This window comes from Anarhichas minor, unplaced genomic scaffold (genome assembly GCF_050575085.1).
Source record: "Anarhichas minor isolate MPS153535 unplaced genomic scaffold, ASM5057508v1 ptg000007l, whole genome shotgun sequence".
NCBI lineage: Eukaryota > Metazoa > Chordata > Actinopteri > Perciformes > Anarhichadidae > Anarhichas > Anarhichas minor.
The window spans coordinates 16,139,434-16,154,506 of NW_027466453.1; the positions used below are offsets into that span (position 1 = coordinate 16,139,434).

The 15,073-nt window shown below is 43.0% G+C and overlaps 1 protein-coding gene across 1 annotated transcript in view; it reads right to left on the reverse strand.

The window, feature by feature from the left end:
- Positions 1-569: 569 nt before the first annotated feature.
- Positions 570-15,073, reverse strand: part of cacna1ia (calcium voltage-gated channel subunit alpha1 Ia) — a 102,107-nt gene continuing 87,603 nt past the window's right edge. The window contains exons 30-36 of the mRNA XM_076080917.1: positions 14,614-14,735; positions 12,608-13,051; positions 9,181-9,330; positions 4,834-4,971; positions 2,590-2,776; positions 1,606-1,889; positions 570-1,301 (exon numbers count right to left, since the gene is read on the reverse strand). Of these exons, the coding sequence (XP_075937032.1) occupies positions 570-1,301; positions 1,606-1,889; positions 2,590-2,776; positions 4,834-4,971; positions 9,181-9,330; positions 12,608-13,051; positions 14,614-14,735 (2,057 nt within the window). The remainder of the gene's footprint in view (positions 1,302-1,605; positions 1,890-2,589; positions 2,777-4,833; positions 4,972-9,180; positions 9,331-12,607; positions 13,052-14,613; positions 14,736-15,073) is intronic.

Sequence of the window (15,073 nt, forward strand, 5' to 3'; positions counted from 1 at the left end):
CTCCTCCCACTTACTTGCTGCACTGCCTCTGTGACATAAACGGATCAAAACAGTCTTTGTTTGCATGAAGGGCTATTTCAGTTTTGGGTACTTCTATTTTTGCATTTTTAACCTCAGTGAACCCAAGCCGACACCGGATAAAGGAAACTACAATTGAGCAACAACAAGACTCTTTCTTGTGTCTTTAGGTTTAAGCTCTTTTGTCTTTGCTCCTCTTGACTCCCTGATATGAATGGGTCTCCCAGTCTTCCAATGTGAGCAAAACCTTCCATGTCTACCCTTACAGGTACAGCCTCCAAGAGGGTATACGGCCTTAACTCTGCAGGCCACATCCTCACCAGTAGTCTATAACCAAGAACACTCCCCTAGGTAGTACGAAATAGGACATGGGCTTGTCACAAATGTATAGAAAGGGGTTGAGGGGGCAAGATGAGTGTTTGGTTTTGGAATACGGGACATCATGTGTCATCGAGCCTCTCTCTCACTGATGGAAGCAGAGAGAGCGAGAGGGACAGCTATGGGTTTAGATCCAAGGAATGGAGAGACAAAGAAAGAGTGAACAGTAGGTTTCATCTGTTTTTCCGACAAGGCCCTACTGTTGTTTGGCTTGAGCTCTTCCCTTTGAACCCTTGCTCGCCATCTCTTATTTCAACTCGTCCTTCTCCTCTTCTTGTATCAACTAATACCCCCGTCCAGGGGTTGGCCAAGAAGCCTTGGGGGTCCATAAGCTCCAAGCCCAGAATCTCCCTGCGTCCCTCCCTGCCCCGGGACGACAGCAGCATCCCCCCTTGGTCCAGGCTGCCTGTGCTGTTGCACTTCTTCACCCCCCCTCCTGGGTACACCAGGGAGCTGGGCGACAGCAGCGATGTCAGCGACAAGCTGCTCAGTGTCTCTGACAAATGTTCACTGTTGCCCGCTTGACTGGAGCCACAACCACCAATTGATGATCCGATACCTATGCCCAGGTCCTCGTCTGAAGGGTCGATTGAGTCTTCACGGGCGTAGCCCGGGCTGGTGCTACCTCGGCCACTGCTCTGGCTACGCTGGTGGCCCCTGGTGGCCTGGAGGGTGAGGGCTGATGAGGGGCTCGGCCTTGGTCTCAGGGTCTGGACTGGGGAGGAAATGGCACTGCTGTCTTCAAGCAACGGGAGCGGGCACACGAGTGGTAAGGGAGCTGTCGGCAAAGGCGAATCCAAGTTCTGTGGTGGAGAGACGCTGAAGCTCAGTCCCTCTTCCAGGGTGGTCTGGAGGCTGCCCTCAGAGCTGCCTGTAGCAAGGGATGAGTCACTGTGGGACGGATACTGAAGACAGAAGGAAGAAAAAAACAAAGCACATGAGTCCAGCACTTTTTTCATTCAGAGTGTAACATTATGTTATATATTTAAATGCTGATTAAAAAACAGTTTTCAGAATAATTCATCATCTGCTGTCAGTGACCAAACTTCAGGCCATTTCTCACACAGATAAGCACAAAAAAAAGCACATCGTTTACATCAATCTAATGACTTCTTCAATCTTGAGCCTCTTCCACACTAAAACCTTACAACTATCTCTGTCCAATAACCTATTTATCTGTGTTTTGCCCCTCTCCTCCTCTCCCCCTACCTGTGTACAGAGCATCTTGCTATGGGCTCCTGGGGAGCGGAGCGAAGCCCAGGAGTCTGGGGAGGTCAGTCTAAGGCCCCTTGACAACCGTAGGCTCCTACTGCGGGGAGGTGCTGGGATGGCTGCTCCTGCAGGGTGGAAGAACTCTGCAGGCAGATGGAAGAGAGGAGAAATGCCACTGGCTCCTCCTCCTCCTCCTCCTTCTCCTCCTCCTCCTCCTCCTCCTCCTCCTCCTCCTCCTCCTCCTCTGTTTCTTTCCTCACTGCTGCTGCTGGAAACGCCACCTTGAGGAGGAAATACACTCTTTCCATTTTCATCCTGGTGTCAATGTCTGCTGTCTACATCTTTCTTGTGAATATCCTTGACATGAATGAGAAGGATTTTTTTTTCATCTAAATATTGTATATTAATAGCTATTAAGTCAACAAGCTAAGCACAACCCTTGCAGGTGGACGTCGTGAGTTGATGCTCTGCAGGGTGTTGGGTAAAAGGACCAACTGTTTCAATACGTTGATGTTTTAATGTCTGAGTATATGCTTTGTGATGCCATTTGGTTTAAAAATTAAGAAAAAAAAGGAATTATGGTAATACCCTGCACAATCTGCAGATCTACACAGATGTGATGCATATCATATCAAGCTATTGAAGTGCCCTCTGTATGCTCACTTCCTCAAGTTTGAGAGGTACATTTCTGGGACATATAGTTCCTCCTTTAATCCTCTTTCTGTGAATACAATTTTACAATAAGTTCTCTTTGATTTTCATCTTGGAAGCAAAAACTTTGCTTTTGTTTAACAAAACCCTGTTATTTCTAGTACATATTGTGTCTTTCCTGTGCTACAGTCAATTTTACCCACCATCTTATTTGGCATGTAAGCCACAAAAAAAGCAATACATGAAATCAGAAATGAACTAGTGGTACAAATACATATTTGAATCTATTGGTGGTAGCACAGTGGATTTACTTTATCTGGTTGTACTCACCAGGGCTAAAGTGAGGTGAGCACATATGTGGTTGGTGTGTTTGCATCTCCATTTCCTGCAGTGCCCGGCAGGGCTGGCCCAACCCCTGCACCTGGCTCTGCACCACGGTCCGAGTCTGGTGGCCTCCTGCATGACTTCCTCCACCTCCAGCCTCTTCTGAGCTGCGGGAGTCACTGCTGCACCTTCCCTGGAAGAGAACAGATGATCTGACATTGAAGAGAAAGTATTTTCCAATTAATCTCCAGGACAGGTTAATCAAGTAAGTGTTTTTCTTTTTTTTTGAAATAGAAGATAAATCAAACATGTTGGGAAAGGTTCAAATTAAAAACAGAGATAATTTATGTGCTGAAAAATGATTTGACTAGTGTGTGGAAAAAAAAGCTTAAAACCACAGCAAGACATAAGCTCTTATTTCTTCTGCAAAGGACAATTTAGGTTTAGGATTAGCATTATATTTTGTTAAGTAACAATTCCTGGACCAAGCCTGATAGAAAATGAGTACAGCAAAAAACAGCCCCTCTGGCATCCTGCAGATATCAAACATGGCCTCTGTTTCACATCATCGCTCGGGCTTTTCATTCAAGTGCTAGTGAAAGGGCGAGGACTGATTACGAGCTAAAAGAGCCTGTTATTGTCATGTTAATGTTAGATATTGTAACAATAAATGTTTGGTTATGAACGTGTCAGTCTGTGTGACGGCTGCAACAGCTGGAAGCGGGAAGCAGGAGGTAGATTAAGGCAGGAGTTCCGCTTTGTAAGCTCTCACTTCGTACGTTTTAATTACCATCATGTAGGGACTGCAGAATCATTTAAGTGTGTTTGTGCATGTGCGTGTGTGTGTGTACGCTTTTGTGCTTCCAATACTGTATTACTGTATCCCTGAGTCATTCAGTCCTAGCTCCTGAACAGCCCCCTTTCAAACAGGCAGCCACCCACACCCAAACAAACTTAAAACAGCCTTGCCACACATGCTTAATGCAACACACACACACACAGACACACACACAGACACTTCTATTTAGCAAACAGTGTTAGAAAAATGAAATCCCTAACATTAGATCCTTTCTCACCTTCAGCCTTTCCTTTCCCCTCCCTTTTCCCCCTCCTCAAATTAGCACTGTTTCACAGCTTGGTGATAGCAGGCTTATCTGGCTATCCAGAACCACGGAGCATTACCCCATTACAGTGGAGGATATCTAGGAAGGACGGACGATAAGAGATGGAGATAGAGGGGCTAGAGGGAGGTGCAGAGATTACCAGAGGGGTAGCACTGAGAAAGGACAAGCATGAAAGATAAAGTCGAAAAGGGAGAGAGTGGGTGCGGGAGAGGGAGGTGTGAGAGCCACACAGGACAGCAACTAGGAAGAGCCTAGTTTTATTCATGAGAATAGACTGTGGATTCTTCAAAGACAAGATAGGTTCCACTGATACACAGAGAGAAAGCGATAAATGATTCGTTGGAACCTAAGGTTTGTACCTGTAATTCACAAGAGAGCCTACAGCATAGACATGAAACAGATTTTATAATTGCTGTTTGTTTTGTGTTGAAATTATTATGTATTTTTAAAATGATGTAAAAATGATCTGTGAACTTCTGCCATTGTTTGTGCTCATCCTCTTGGGGGATTGCGACATAGTGCCGGTATACTGATCAAAATAGTGGGCATACTGGTACAATGGGTGTTATATTGTTTACTGAATCTTTTTCTTTCTCAAAAGCTTATTTTTTTTTTTACACAAAAAAAGTTATACTGGCATGATGATTTAATTGGCCTCAACGTTGTGTGTAAATTTGACAAGCAGGTATACAGCCCAACTAAATTACCGTGGTGCTGACAATAAAGCAGGTGCTCACTCCCAAGCTCTCCGTCTCACATTCATTATTCAGTATATGATAGTTATTACTGGGATGATCATCATTTTATTAGGATTTTTATCTGAGCATATATATACAGAGCAAATACTGGGTGAAGCAAAACAAGAACATCTTTGCAAATTGCAGAGTATTACCACTGATCAAAGCGCAGATCCCCTTTCTTTATTGGTATTATCTTTGTAAAAAAACATTTCAATTTCCTCACACTGTTTTTCATTTTGGCCTCACAGAACATGAGTCATATAGGGATAAGGGCATGTGTATATCAGTACTGCATATTGTATTCTATATTTTGTTAAGGCTTTCAAGAGAAGCCTCAGAAGTGTGTATTCTAATCTTCCCATCTCACCACTCTGCTCAATACCCACCTTGCCCTCTCGCGCCAGCAGCAGGTAGGCAGTATGTTCGTCCAGGCTGAGGTCATCTGGCAGAGCGGGGGATGAGGACTTGTCTGACAGTTGCTCTGATTTCAGCGATGCCTGCTCTATCTCCGCCAGCCTGATCTGCTGCAAAAACGTACCTCCGTTATTCATGTCGTAAAACAGGAAGGGATCGTGAAGAGGAACAACAAAACGGTTCAGACTTCCTGGAATTCATTTATTAGTGCTTAATATATTGCAAGATTTATTCTAGGGTTCACAACAACCAGTATCTTACATCTTTGTGTACGTAGATATTACATTTCTAAAGGATCAGCAACCATGTTTTGAAGATGTCTCTCATGACTCCTTTGTTCATACAGTATCTCTTTTAGGCCGATGTGAGCTACACAAACAAGATAAGTAAAACCTCCCCCACGTTTCGATACGCTTCACCAAATGTTGACAATTCAAGGTGACCAAAAAGCTGTGGCACCTGTCTGTAAAGAGAACAGGGTGAGAGATTTCAAGAAGTAACAACATTGCATTGTCATCATTAATCGAACAAAATATGTGAAAAGAGAGGCTGAATGAGAGGGCGAGGGGCATATATCCAAGCAGTGCGTTACAGCCGGTGTATGCATGTATGTTTTTTGGTAAACACCTGCAGTATCTGCATCAAGAGTGGTGGTGTAGCTGCACCAGAACCTCATAATTCTGCCCTTATAGCCAACTGAGTATGTTTTCAAACACAAGTGAACGTTAAAATGTTGCTGCGTGTTTGGTAACGGTGTCTCATAGTCCTTGTCGTGCTCTCACACATGTACATCAATCCTAAAGACACAACATTACCAAACACAGAATAATTGGGAAGTGACAACAATTACACCAACTGTTACTACCTCTCTCTCTCATTTGTTCCAACATTAGCTCCAGCTAAGTTTGTTTCATCAGGTAACTCAGCTCATAATGGCTGCGGAATTGGTTTTAAATTATCGCTGCATGAGCCTCCTGAGAGCTCAAGCTTCTCGGCTGACACTCTTCTCTACCTTTCCCATGGCAACACAATTTCAAAACATACTGCAAACGGGGAGTTGGAGTGGAATTTCAGGGTTCTGGGGGTTCTATGATGAGCTCAAGCAGTGTTTCTTTAACCAGACGGAGCGATATATATTAACACGTACCCCTATGAGAAAGACAAAGAGGATCATAGCGAATGATTCACAGCCAATATGTAGCAGTAAATTACCGTTGCACAAGGAGGGAGGAAGAGAGAGAGAGAGAGGGAGACAGAGAAAAAAAAGAGGTACGGTGGGATGAGGCAAGGAAGCAAAGCAGACGCATAGCATTGAAACTCGTTAATTTAAAGGAGCGCTTTGCAGTTTTTCTGCTTTGTCTCAGTATACCGGCTATCCCTAATGCTACTATGTCACAGCACCATATCTGCTGATTTGCTTCGTCTCTCAGAATCGGGTCGTAAATAGCTTCAAAAGGGTCCATGTGAGTCATCGGTTGGTACATTCATCAGCAGGTAATGGAAACTGCAGCCTTCTCTCCCTGTATTCCTTTCTGTTTATGAGCCTCCAGGTACAACGGAAAAGGCATAACGGGTACAGGAGGACTTGCTACACATGTGCTTCCTCGGTAATGGGACTCAGGCAAGAACTAATTGAAAGTGTCCACCGCAGCCTGAGAGTGAAGAGGCAAAGGATTGTTTCATTCAGCACCGCAGGGAGGCAATGAAATAAAACGAGAAAATAAGCATGACTGAAATCTCATGACCACATGGCATGTGGACATGGTAAGCAATAATTCATGTAAAACATAGGAAACAAGTGCACCAGCAGTCAGATGATAATTTACAACACACAGGTAAAAAAAAAAAACAGGCACACGCCTCCTTATTGCTGTCTACCACGGGCTTTTTCACTAGCCACCAAAGAAATGTTGAAATCCTACACAGGTGATTCAAATGATTCGCTAAGTATTTCAATGTTTGTGTCGTAGTTGCATCAATGTATACATTTTTGTTTTCTATCAAATGCACGATGATGAGATGCTGCACCTCTGATGCAGAATCTCTTAAAATAGAGTCAGAGAAATGATTTTGTTTGAAAAGTGCCTGTTTATGCAAGCAACTGCATAAACGTCAAAGGCCTTCACTACTCTATTAAACAGTTCCCTGCAGACTCGACTGTAGTCAGTCTCTTATTAGGCAGTTCCTTGATGAATAACTGTCACACACACTGCACCCGGGTGTCCCGCTGCGCCTTCCTGTCCCCTTAAACACAACGTCATTGTACAGAAGCAGTGAAAGACTCATCTGTCTGAAAATGGCACACACCCACAATAGCTCTCACTCACATACAAACTTACAATATGCAAGTCTGATGGTTAAAAAGGACATTGGGAAATGAATGACAACAGTACAGGGTCAGCTACAGTAAATCAGAGATAGATAGATGGATAGCCAGAGGAGCAGAGGGACTGATGGGAGGAAGAAGCATGTAAAAGAGCGAGGGAAGATTGATGGTTTGACAGCATCTGCAGACAGGCAGAAAGCAGGACTGACAGGTGAGGAGGTGTAGAGCCCAGTTATTGCTTCTTCTGAGCTGACCCGCTGCACTTTGTCATTCTGATGGAGAACACTGCCAGAGGACAGTATGTTTGAGAGTGTGTTTTATGCAGGATCTCCTGCTTACAAAATACCCCACAATACAAGCACAAGTCAAGGACAGTGTTAGTGCGTGCATAAAGGCATGCATATCAGGAATGGTTGCATGCGTGTATGCATGCAACGGGCCTCATTAATCCACATTTCTGCACATATGGAAATTATCTTGTGTTTAATAAAGGGCTGAAATTCCCTGTCATATACTGCATCACAATAGCTCATACAGTAGTTGACGCGCTTTATAAAGCATGAACTTCAACAACACTTCCTATTCAAACTGCTTTGTGCGATGAATGAAGCCCTGTGTTTGTTTATGTCCATGAAAGTGCATGCAAATGCATGTTCACGTGTGCATCCCTGTTGGCAATGTGCATGCACATAATCCGCTCCCGGACATCATGGTTGTGTGTGTGTGTGTGTGTGTGTATGAATGTGTTTTTCTTGTATATGTGTGTGTGTGTGTTCAGGGTTTCAGGACTACTGAGCTTTACTATTCACTGGTTTTGCATAGTAATAGTTTGGTAAGTTTTTGTAACACAGTTGATGCAGGCAAAAATGTGTTTTTCCTCACAACACACTGGGCAATGAAACCCCTTGTGTGTGCACGTGTGTATATCCTGTATGTTTGCTTATACTGTTTTCTGTATATTTTTGCGTATACATACGGTATGTGTGCTAAAGAAGGTATGTGTCGTTCAGTCTTATTTCTACGTTCACAACTATTTGGTGCTTGCATCCAGTGTGAATTTATTTTAACATCTCCCTCAAGAGTATTTTCATCCAACCCCTGGGGCCATGTTTACCAAGCATCTCAAAACAAGAAATCACTCCTAACGGACCCAGACTTCTCAGAATAATTTATCTTTTGGTCCTAATTTCATGCAAAGGAGTAAAAGCAATTTATAAATCAAGAATGGTAAATGTTACTTATCTTTAATTATCTGTGTCCACAAAATCTTAAAATTTACATTTATTTGACAACAAGAAACTGCGGGTATAACATCCCATTTGGGTCCCTCACAGGACTTCAGAGCTTCAAAGCTGAGCTGGTTAAAAAACAAGATAAGGAAACAAGACTTAGTAAGCCTGTTGGTAAGATGCCCTGACTGAACACACCAATTAAACCATGGCCTTTTTCAAATACACTATGTATTGCATCATACAATCAGTTTATATTTCAGTCTGACTGCTGAGTGGTCCACTGAATGTGCCTCTCTCTCTCTCTCTCTCTCTCTCTCTCTCTCTCACTCTCACTCTCACTCTCACTCACTCACTCACTCAACGCTGCTGTCAAGCCAAAGAGTCTCAGGAACAGCGAGCGAGGAGGACTGCAGATTCACCTGTGACTCTCCTCAAGGGGTAGTGTAATGTTTGCCTGAAATGTGCCTAGATTTGTTGCTGGGCTGATTTTTATAAATAGCATTGATAAACATGGTCATAAAAGTGTCCATGTCTAGCAACATGGTTCCTAATGTGCCAATATTAAAGTGGTATTGTTATAAATAGATCCAGATGTTTATCCAAAAATATGGATGCCTTTGGTTCTGTTTCTGTTTCTCTAATTTAAAACACAAGGATGCATTTAATATCTTGAGCTATTGCCCTCATGAGGTGTATGAGTGTGTGTGTGTTTGTTTGTGCTGCGTATATATATATTCATTCATGTGTATTCATGGTGGTACCTCTTGTGGATGGCCCTTGCAATCTCTGCAGATGGGTGGAGGAGAAGAATAGTGGTGGAAGACAGAACCGGAGAGGTTGTCGATCATCAGCATCTCCCCCTCCAGTGTATCCTTGATCAGAAGAGAGACGCTGTCCAGCCATTGGCTCTCCTGGAACACAAACACACACACACACACGCGCACACACACACAGACACAAAGACACACACACGAGACGCAGGCCAGCAGACCAGTATTGCACGCAGGTGCAAACATGTGCACATGCGGACATGCGAGGACAAAGAACACGCAGGGAAATGCATACACCATAGTAAGGGTTATAAAAATGTCAGTGTGCACACGCAGGTATGCTTTTATGCTTAATGTACTCACACACATTTGTACACAGTCACACATGTGCATATTTACCCAAACCCAGGTAGATCTCACACTACCTCAGCCTTTATTTCTAAAATGATTCCATAAAAGTAAAAGAAAAGCATCTCAAACACGTTCTCTGTGTTGGAGATAATGGAAAAATAAACTAGAACAAATCACCCTCTCATACTTCGTTGGCCTTTAGGGCTAAACACAGCTTGCTTTTGATAAAAGGCTCCTCAATAATATCACTCCAAACCATCATTAGCCAAGTAACACATCATTTTACAATCAAAGCCTTGAGCACTGAGAGCGGTGCTGATGATATATCACCTCAATTAGGCTGTTCAATACCTTGTTGAAACAATTTAAGATTTAAGCATTTGCTTTGTGCTCTGGGTATTATTATTATTATTAGGTTTAAAGCAATTTAGACTGAATCAGTCAGGGCTTTTCATGTGACTGAAATGATCCTTCCTTGCTTGAATCTCATCTGCCAGATTGGTTTCTGGGAAAACCAATCTGGCAGGAAAAAAAGGAAACTACTTTTAAAATGATTTCTGTGTTTCTTGGCAGGTCACTGTATTTCAGCATGAATTAGATGCATTGTGCCTGACTGTAGCACATTCATAACAGCCAAAATAACTGTATTATATCAGCAGATATATCCCGAAAGGTATTGCGAAACAAGGTCACTCCTCTTCAATCCCCACACAAGCCTATTTTCATGACATATTGCTACAACAACGCTTATCGGACTATACTTAGGTATCTTATGCAAACACATTTCTGACTCAAACTGTTATATTACAATCACTCACGGCTCGTGTTTTGAAAATGAGGGGGCTAAGGATTCAAGAGATAGGTTACTGTACGCCTTGCACTATAAATATACCGAAATCATGCTGGTTTATGAAACAGTGTTTCAGTGCCGCATTTTGGCACGAGGACAAATCGTCAGTAAGGCTGACTCTGCCATATCCAGCTCTTTTAATACACGTATGTGTAAAAAAAACAACATTTTTCTCTCTCAAACAGACAGTCCCAGGATAATCCATTCTTCGGAGGTGGAGAACTTGATATATATATAAAAAAATAAATTTTTGATTGACTGTGGTGGCCTCCATTAATAACTGTATTAGTGGGCAACAATGGGGCCCGTCTACTGGGAATGGAAGTTGAGAGAGAGAGAGAGAGCTGAAATTAATTACTGCGTCTATCTGACTGTCACTGGCTCAGCTATTATCTCTCCTCTCTTATTCCCTTCCTCTCTCCCTCTGTGTGTCGACTTCCTACAGTGTCGCCTCTAGTCCCCGTGCAATATATTGCCAGTGTTCCACCATATAGTCGAAAATGACTTTTTCAGCGTGTATTATGGCACAATATAGAATATACTAGTTGTAGCTGCCATCTTTCTGGAGCTCTTGAATTCTCCATATATCATCAAGACTCATCCAATCTATCTGCACCCTTTGAGTTGATGTGTGTATACTCAAAGTTTGAATGACGAAAAAAATTGGACTTCAAACCAATATTTATGTATCTAGCGTCCCAAGGAAAATGATTTGTATTTGTTGGCGTAGCTACTAATAACATTATGACGATATGTGGAGATTCACGAAATTTTAAAGCACCATAGGAGAAAATGTCACAATGTTTGGGTTCACAGGAACCATTTTACACACGTGTACGCGCACACACACACACACACGCACACACACCAACCCTAGGACCTGTGCTCTGAATAAATTGCATCGGTCTACCAGATCCCTTATTGCATCACTTGAGAGACTGAGAATGAGAGAGAGAGAGAGAGAGAGAGAGAGAGAGAGAGAGGGGGAGGATGATGCCAGTGTGTTCTCCCTGTTCTGCATTAAGTGTCTTTGCCACACTGAGCTAAAAATGACTCAATGCAGCCAAAGGTGAGAGGCTCTTTGTGGCAGCCGATGAGTCATCTGCATGCGTGTTTCCGCACGGATATCTCAGCGATTTCATAATGGAAGCTGCTGTCAGAGTGCGAGTGGAAACGATAAACCATCTACTCTCACACACTGATGTGAAATGATCATCTCACAAATGTAACCTGTGCATGTGTGTCTGCAAACTCTTGCAGTCTCAATGTGAGCACTGAAAGGTTAGTAAAGCTTAAATGTAAACTCCATTGAGAAAGCCGTTAGTTGTTCATCTCTCCTTGCTATGACTACAGTGAAACACAAACAAAAACATACTTAGAATTGAAATATACGGCCTGGCCTTGACTTTTATCTGCTGAATATCACTTAAGTAGTTTACTTGTGATTTCGGAAATGCCTTTAATTCCAGCCTAATGTTTTCGCATTCATAACAACTGATTTCTTAACACAACTGCACTTGTACAATGTTGCAATTAAGGCACAGCTTAGTGTCTCTTCCCCTCTTTCCTTTCATCTCCCTTTTCTTTTTATTCCCTCACTTTGTGTAAATGCTTAACCTTCCTCACCCCTTCCTTCTCACAAAATGTGTAAAAGTTCAAACCAATTACACAAAGAGATTAGTTAAATGACGGAGTGTAATCACGCAATGTGTCCGTCAGTTCATTTCACAATAGGAAACGGAACAATGATTCCCACTCTCCCATGTCAGCACCATTCAAACACTGTACAGAAATCACTGCCATATTGTTTACCCTTTTTTGTATTCCTCCGGTTTGTGAATGAAATATGTAATTTTCTCAGCATGAACTAATTTATTGATACTGTGTTAAGAGAAGCAAACTGACAGGCAGCCAGACAGAGAAACAGAACTGAATCCTCAAATGTAGAGATGTCTGTGTTATGTTTTACGTGCTTGCTTACTTTAAATTATCAAGCAATTATTACAGCAATTTATATATGTTATAAATGTTTGCACTTATTAAGACAATCAGGACTGCATTGCGCTTTCCATAACTCCTTACTATATATATTGTAATCGGCTTGACGCATCCCTATTTGCAGACCCACACATATACGAAATCAGTTAACAAACATAAGAATACTAACACCTTATCACACTCTCACACACACACACACACAGAAATATACACACTCACTTGTGCTGGTGAGTACAGGGTTCGGCTGGAGTCACGGGAGTTGTACGCTCCCGAGTGTGCACTGCCTGCTGAATGAAGCATCCTCCTCACTCCTTCTCCCCTCTCTCCATATCCTCTGTCATGTCCCCCTGCTGTGCCTCCAGGTCCAGCAGCAACCAGTCCTTTATCCACCCTCCCACCCCCGCAGCTGGGGGCGCCCATGCAACAGAGGGTGCCCTGGGCCAGCTCCAGCTCAATTTCTGCATCCATCTCCGCCTCCTCTTGGGCCTCCTTGTTGGAGTCGTCCAGGTGCTTCATCAGCACGGCCACCACCACATTGATGAGCACGAACTGGGCGGTGAGCACGAAGGAGACAAAGTACATGGGCGAGATAAACTGAAGGCTAGGGTTGCAGGCATAGTCCACATCACCGGCGTTGTCCGGTGGGCACTCCCGCAATGTGTCCTGGTGTCATAAAGGGAGAGGATGAGGAAAAAGGTCAGGACAGTGCTGCGTCAGCAGACGGAGAACAGGGGACGGTCCAAGAGACAAAACAGATAAGCTAAAAGGAGTACAAAAGTTTCCGGATAAAGCTCTGTGAAGATACCGGAAGTGAACAAAACTATATATTTTAAAGTAATTTAATACAGCAGCCCTGCAACAACTTAGAATAACTTACATTTAACTTTGCTTAAGCAACAACAAAACATCCTTATCTTGACTACTGATAGTGGCAAAAAATGCAGAGGAGAAAAGTCAAGATCTAAATGTAATTTTCGAATGCTGATAGCTCAGCCACACCGCTACGCAATGAAAATTGGTATTCATATTAAAAATGTTTTAGGTAATGGAATGCATCTAGCTCTTGTTAACAAGGCTCTTTGTATTCATGACAACTTGTGTAATCATCATGCACTTAATTGTTTTGCCTCTATTCAAAACAACAGGAGGCTTTTTTCCCCTCTATTATTCTAGTGGTTTTCCACTCTGGTTAACATGCGCTCAGCGGAGTTCAGTCAGAGCAGAACCAAAGTGACAAGTGTTTTCTGGAGGAAGTACACGTATCTCACCCAGGCTGTGACCGCACACAACAATTTTAGCTCTCTGAGCTGAAGCTGGTCTTTTCTATTTAATTTGGCACGGCATTTACACACTTTGCTCCTTCACACACACAACGTTTCCCTTTTCTGCCGTCACTCCTTTTCCATCTTATTTCTGTACATAATTTTGGTCTTTCTTCTTCCTAATCTCCATTTCTTCACATGCTGTGATACCTTCCCCCTTTTTTGATTTGTTTCCCCCCGTAGTTTACTCTCTAGAGAAAACAAATCTTAATAACTGGTCAGTTCTTTTAACCCCTTTTCCATCCTCTTGTCTTCCCTCTTATTACAGTTCTATGGTGCCTCCTTTCTTTTTACCTACCTTCCTCTCCCTGATGATTTCCACTCTTTCCTATCGTCATTGCACGACTGATTACCACTCTGCCTCACCTGCTTCTTACTAATCCAAAGTAGGTCTACCTGTCTCACAGCCCAGGTAGTAATTTGACAGCAAAAATGACAGAGATTTACTCTGAGAGGTTGCATCTGTGGCCCGCTGGTTTGCTTCATGGCCCGCTACCATCCACACTCCCTGTATCCAGTGTGTGTTTAATGGTCGGCGCCTGACGACGCGCACCAGCATAATCTCTTTTCCCCTCACAGCCCTTGGTGTACGGAGGAGTGGTGATAGCTGCTGATGGGAGTAGATGTGTGTACAGGGTAAATTGGTATTTTGTGTGTGTGTGTGTGTGTGTGTAATGAGGCACAGTCACTCCCCTGCCTATCAGTAAGGAAATCTGTGCTCCCGGTGCTGAGCAAGCACATTTCCTATTCATCAGAGTATCACAAGAGTGAGATATAGAGATATAAAGTTTTTTCTCTTGTATTTCTCAGACCACCTCCTCACTGATTTCTCTAGTTCTGTGTTTCAGTTTTTCCTCCTTTTAAAAACACAAATATTAAATTATATTATAAGTAACTTTGTACCTTCATGATGCCATTCCAGTTGTCGCCCGTGGAGACTTGAAACAGGGTTAGGAAGGCCATGCCAAAGTTCTCAAAGGTAGCGTGACGACTCATACCCTCACATGGGTAGTCTTCATTGCAAACTGAGGATGAGAGTGAGATGGATGGAGGAAGAGAAGACGTTATCAGGTCACAGATAAAGAAGATGTGAGAGGATAAAGAGAACATGCAACAGGAAGTGGGCAGGGACAACAAGAGAAGAAGAAGAAGAGACTTGTGAGTTTGAACACTCAACACTTAAACATTTCATTGCTCCCCAAAACTGCAGAGGCATGCGCCATTTCTGTCACTAAGCTGCCTGGATGACTGTCCAAACAAGGCAACTCAGTGTAGACAGCCTGTTATCAAATCGGTAGCAATGTGACCAAACACTCTATTTGTCTTTGAGCTTATATCCCAAGATAATCTCTGGAATGGCCTC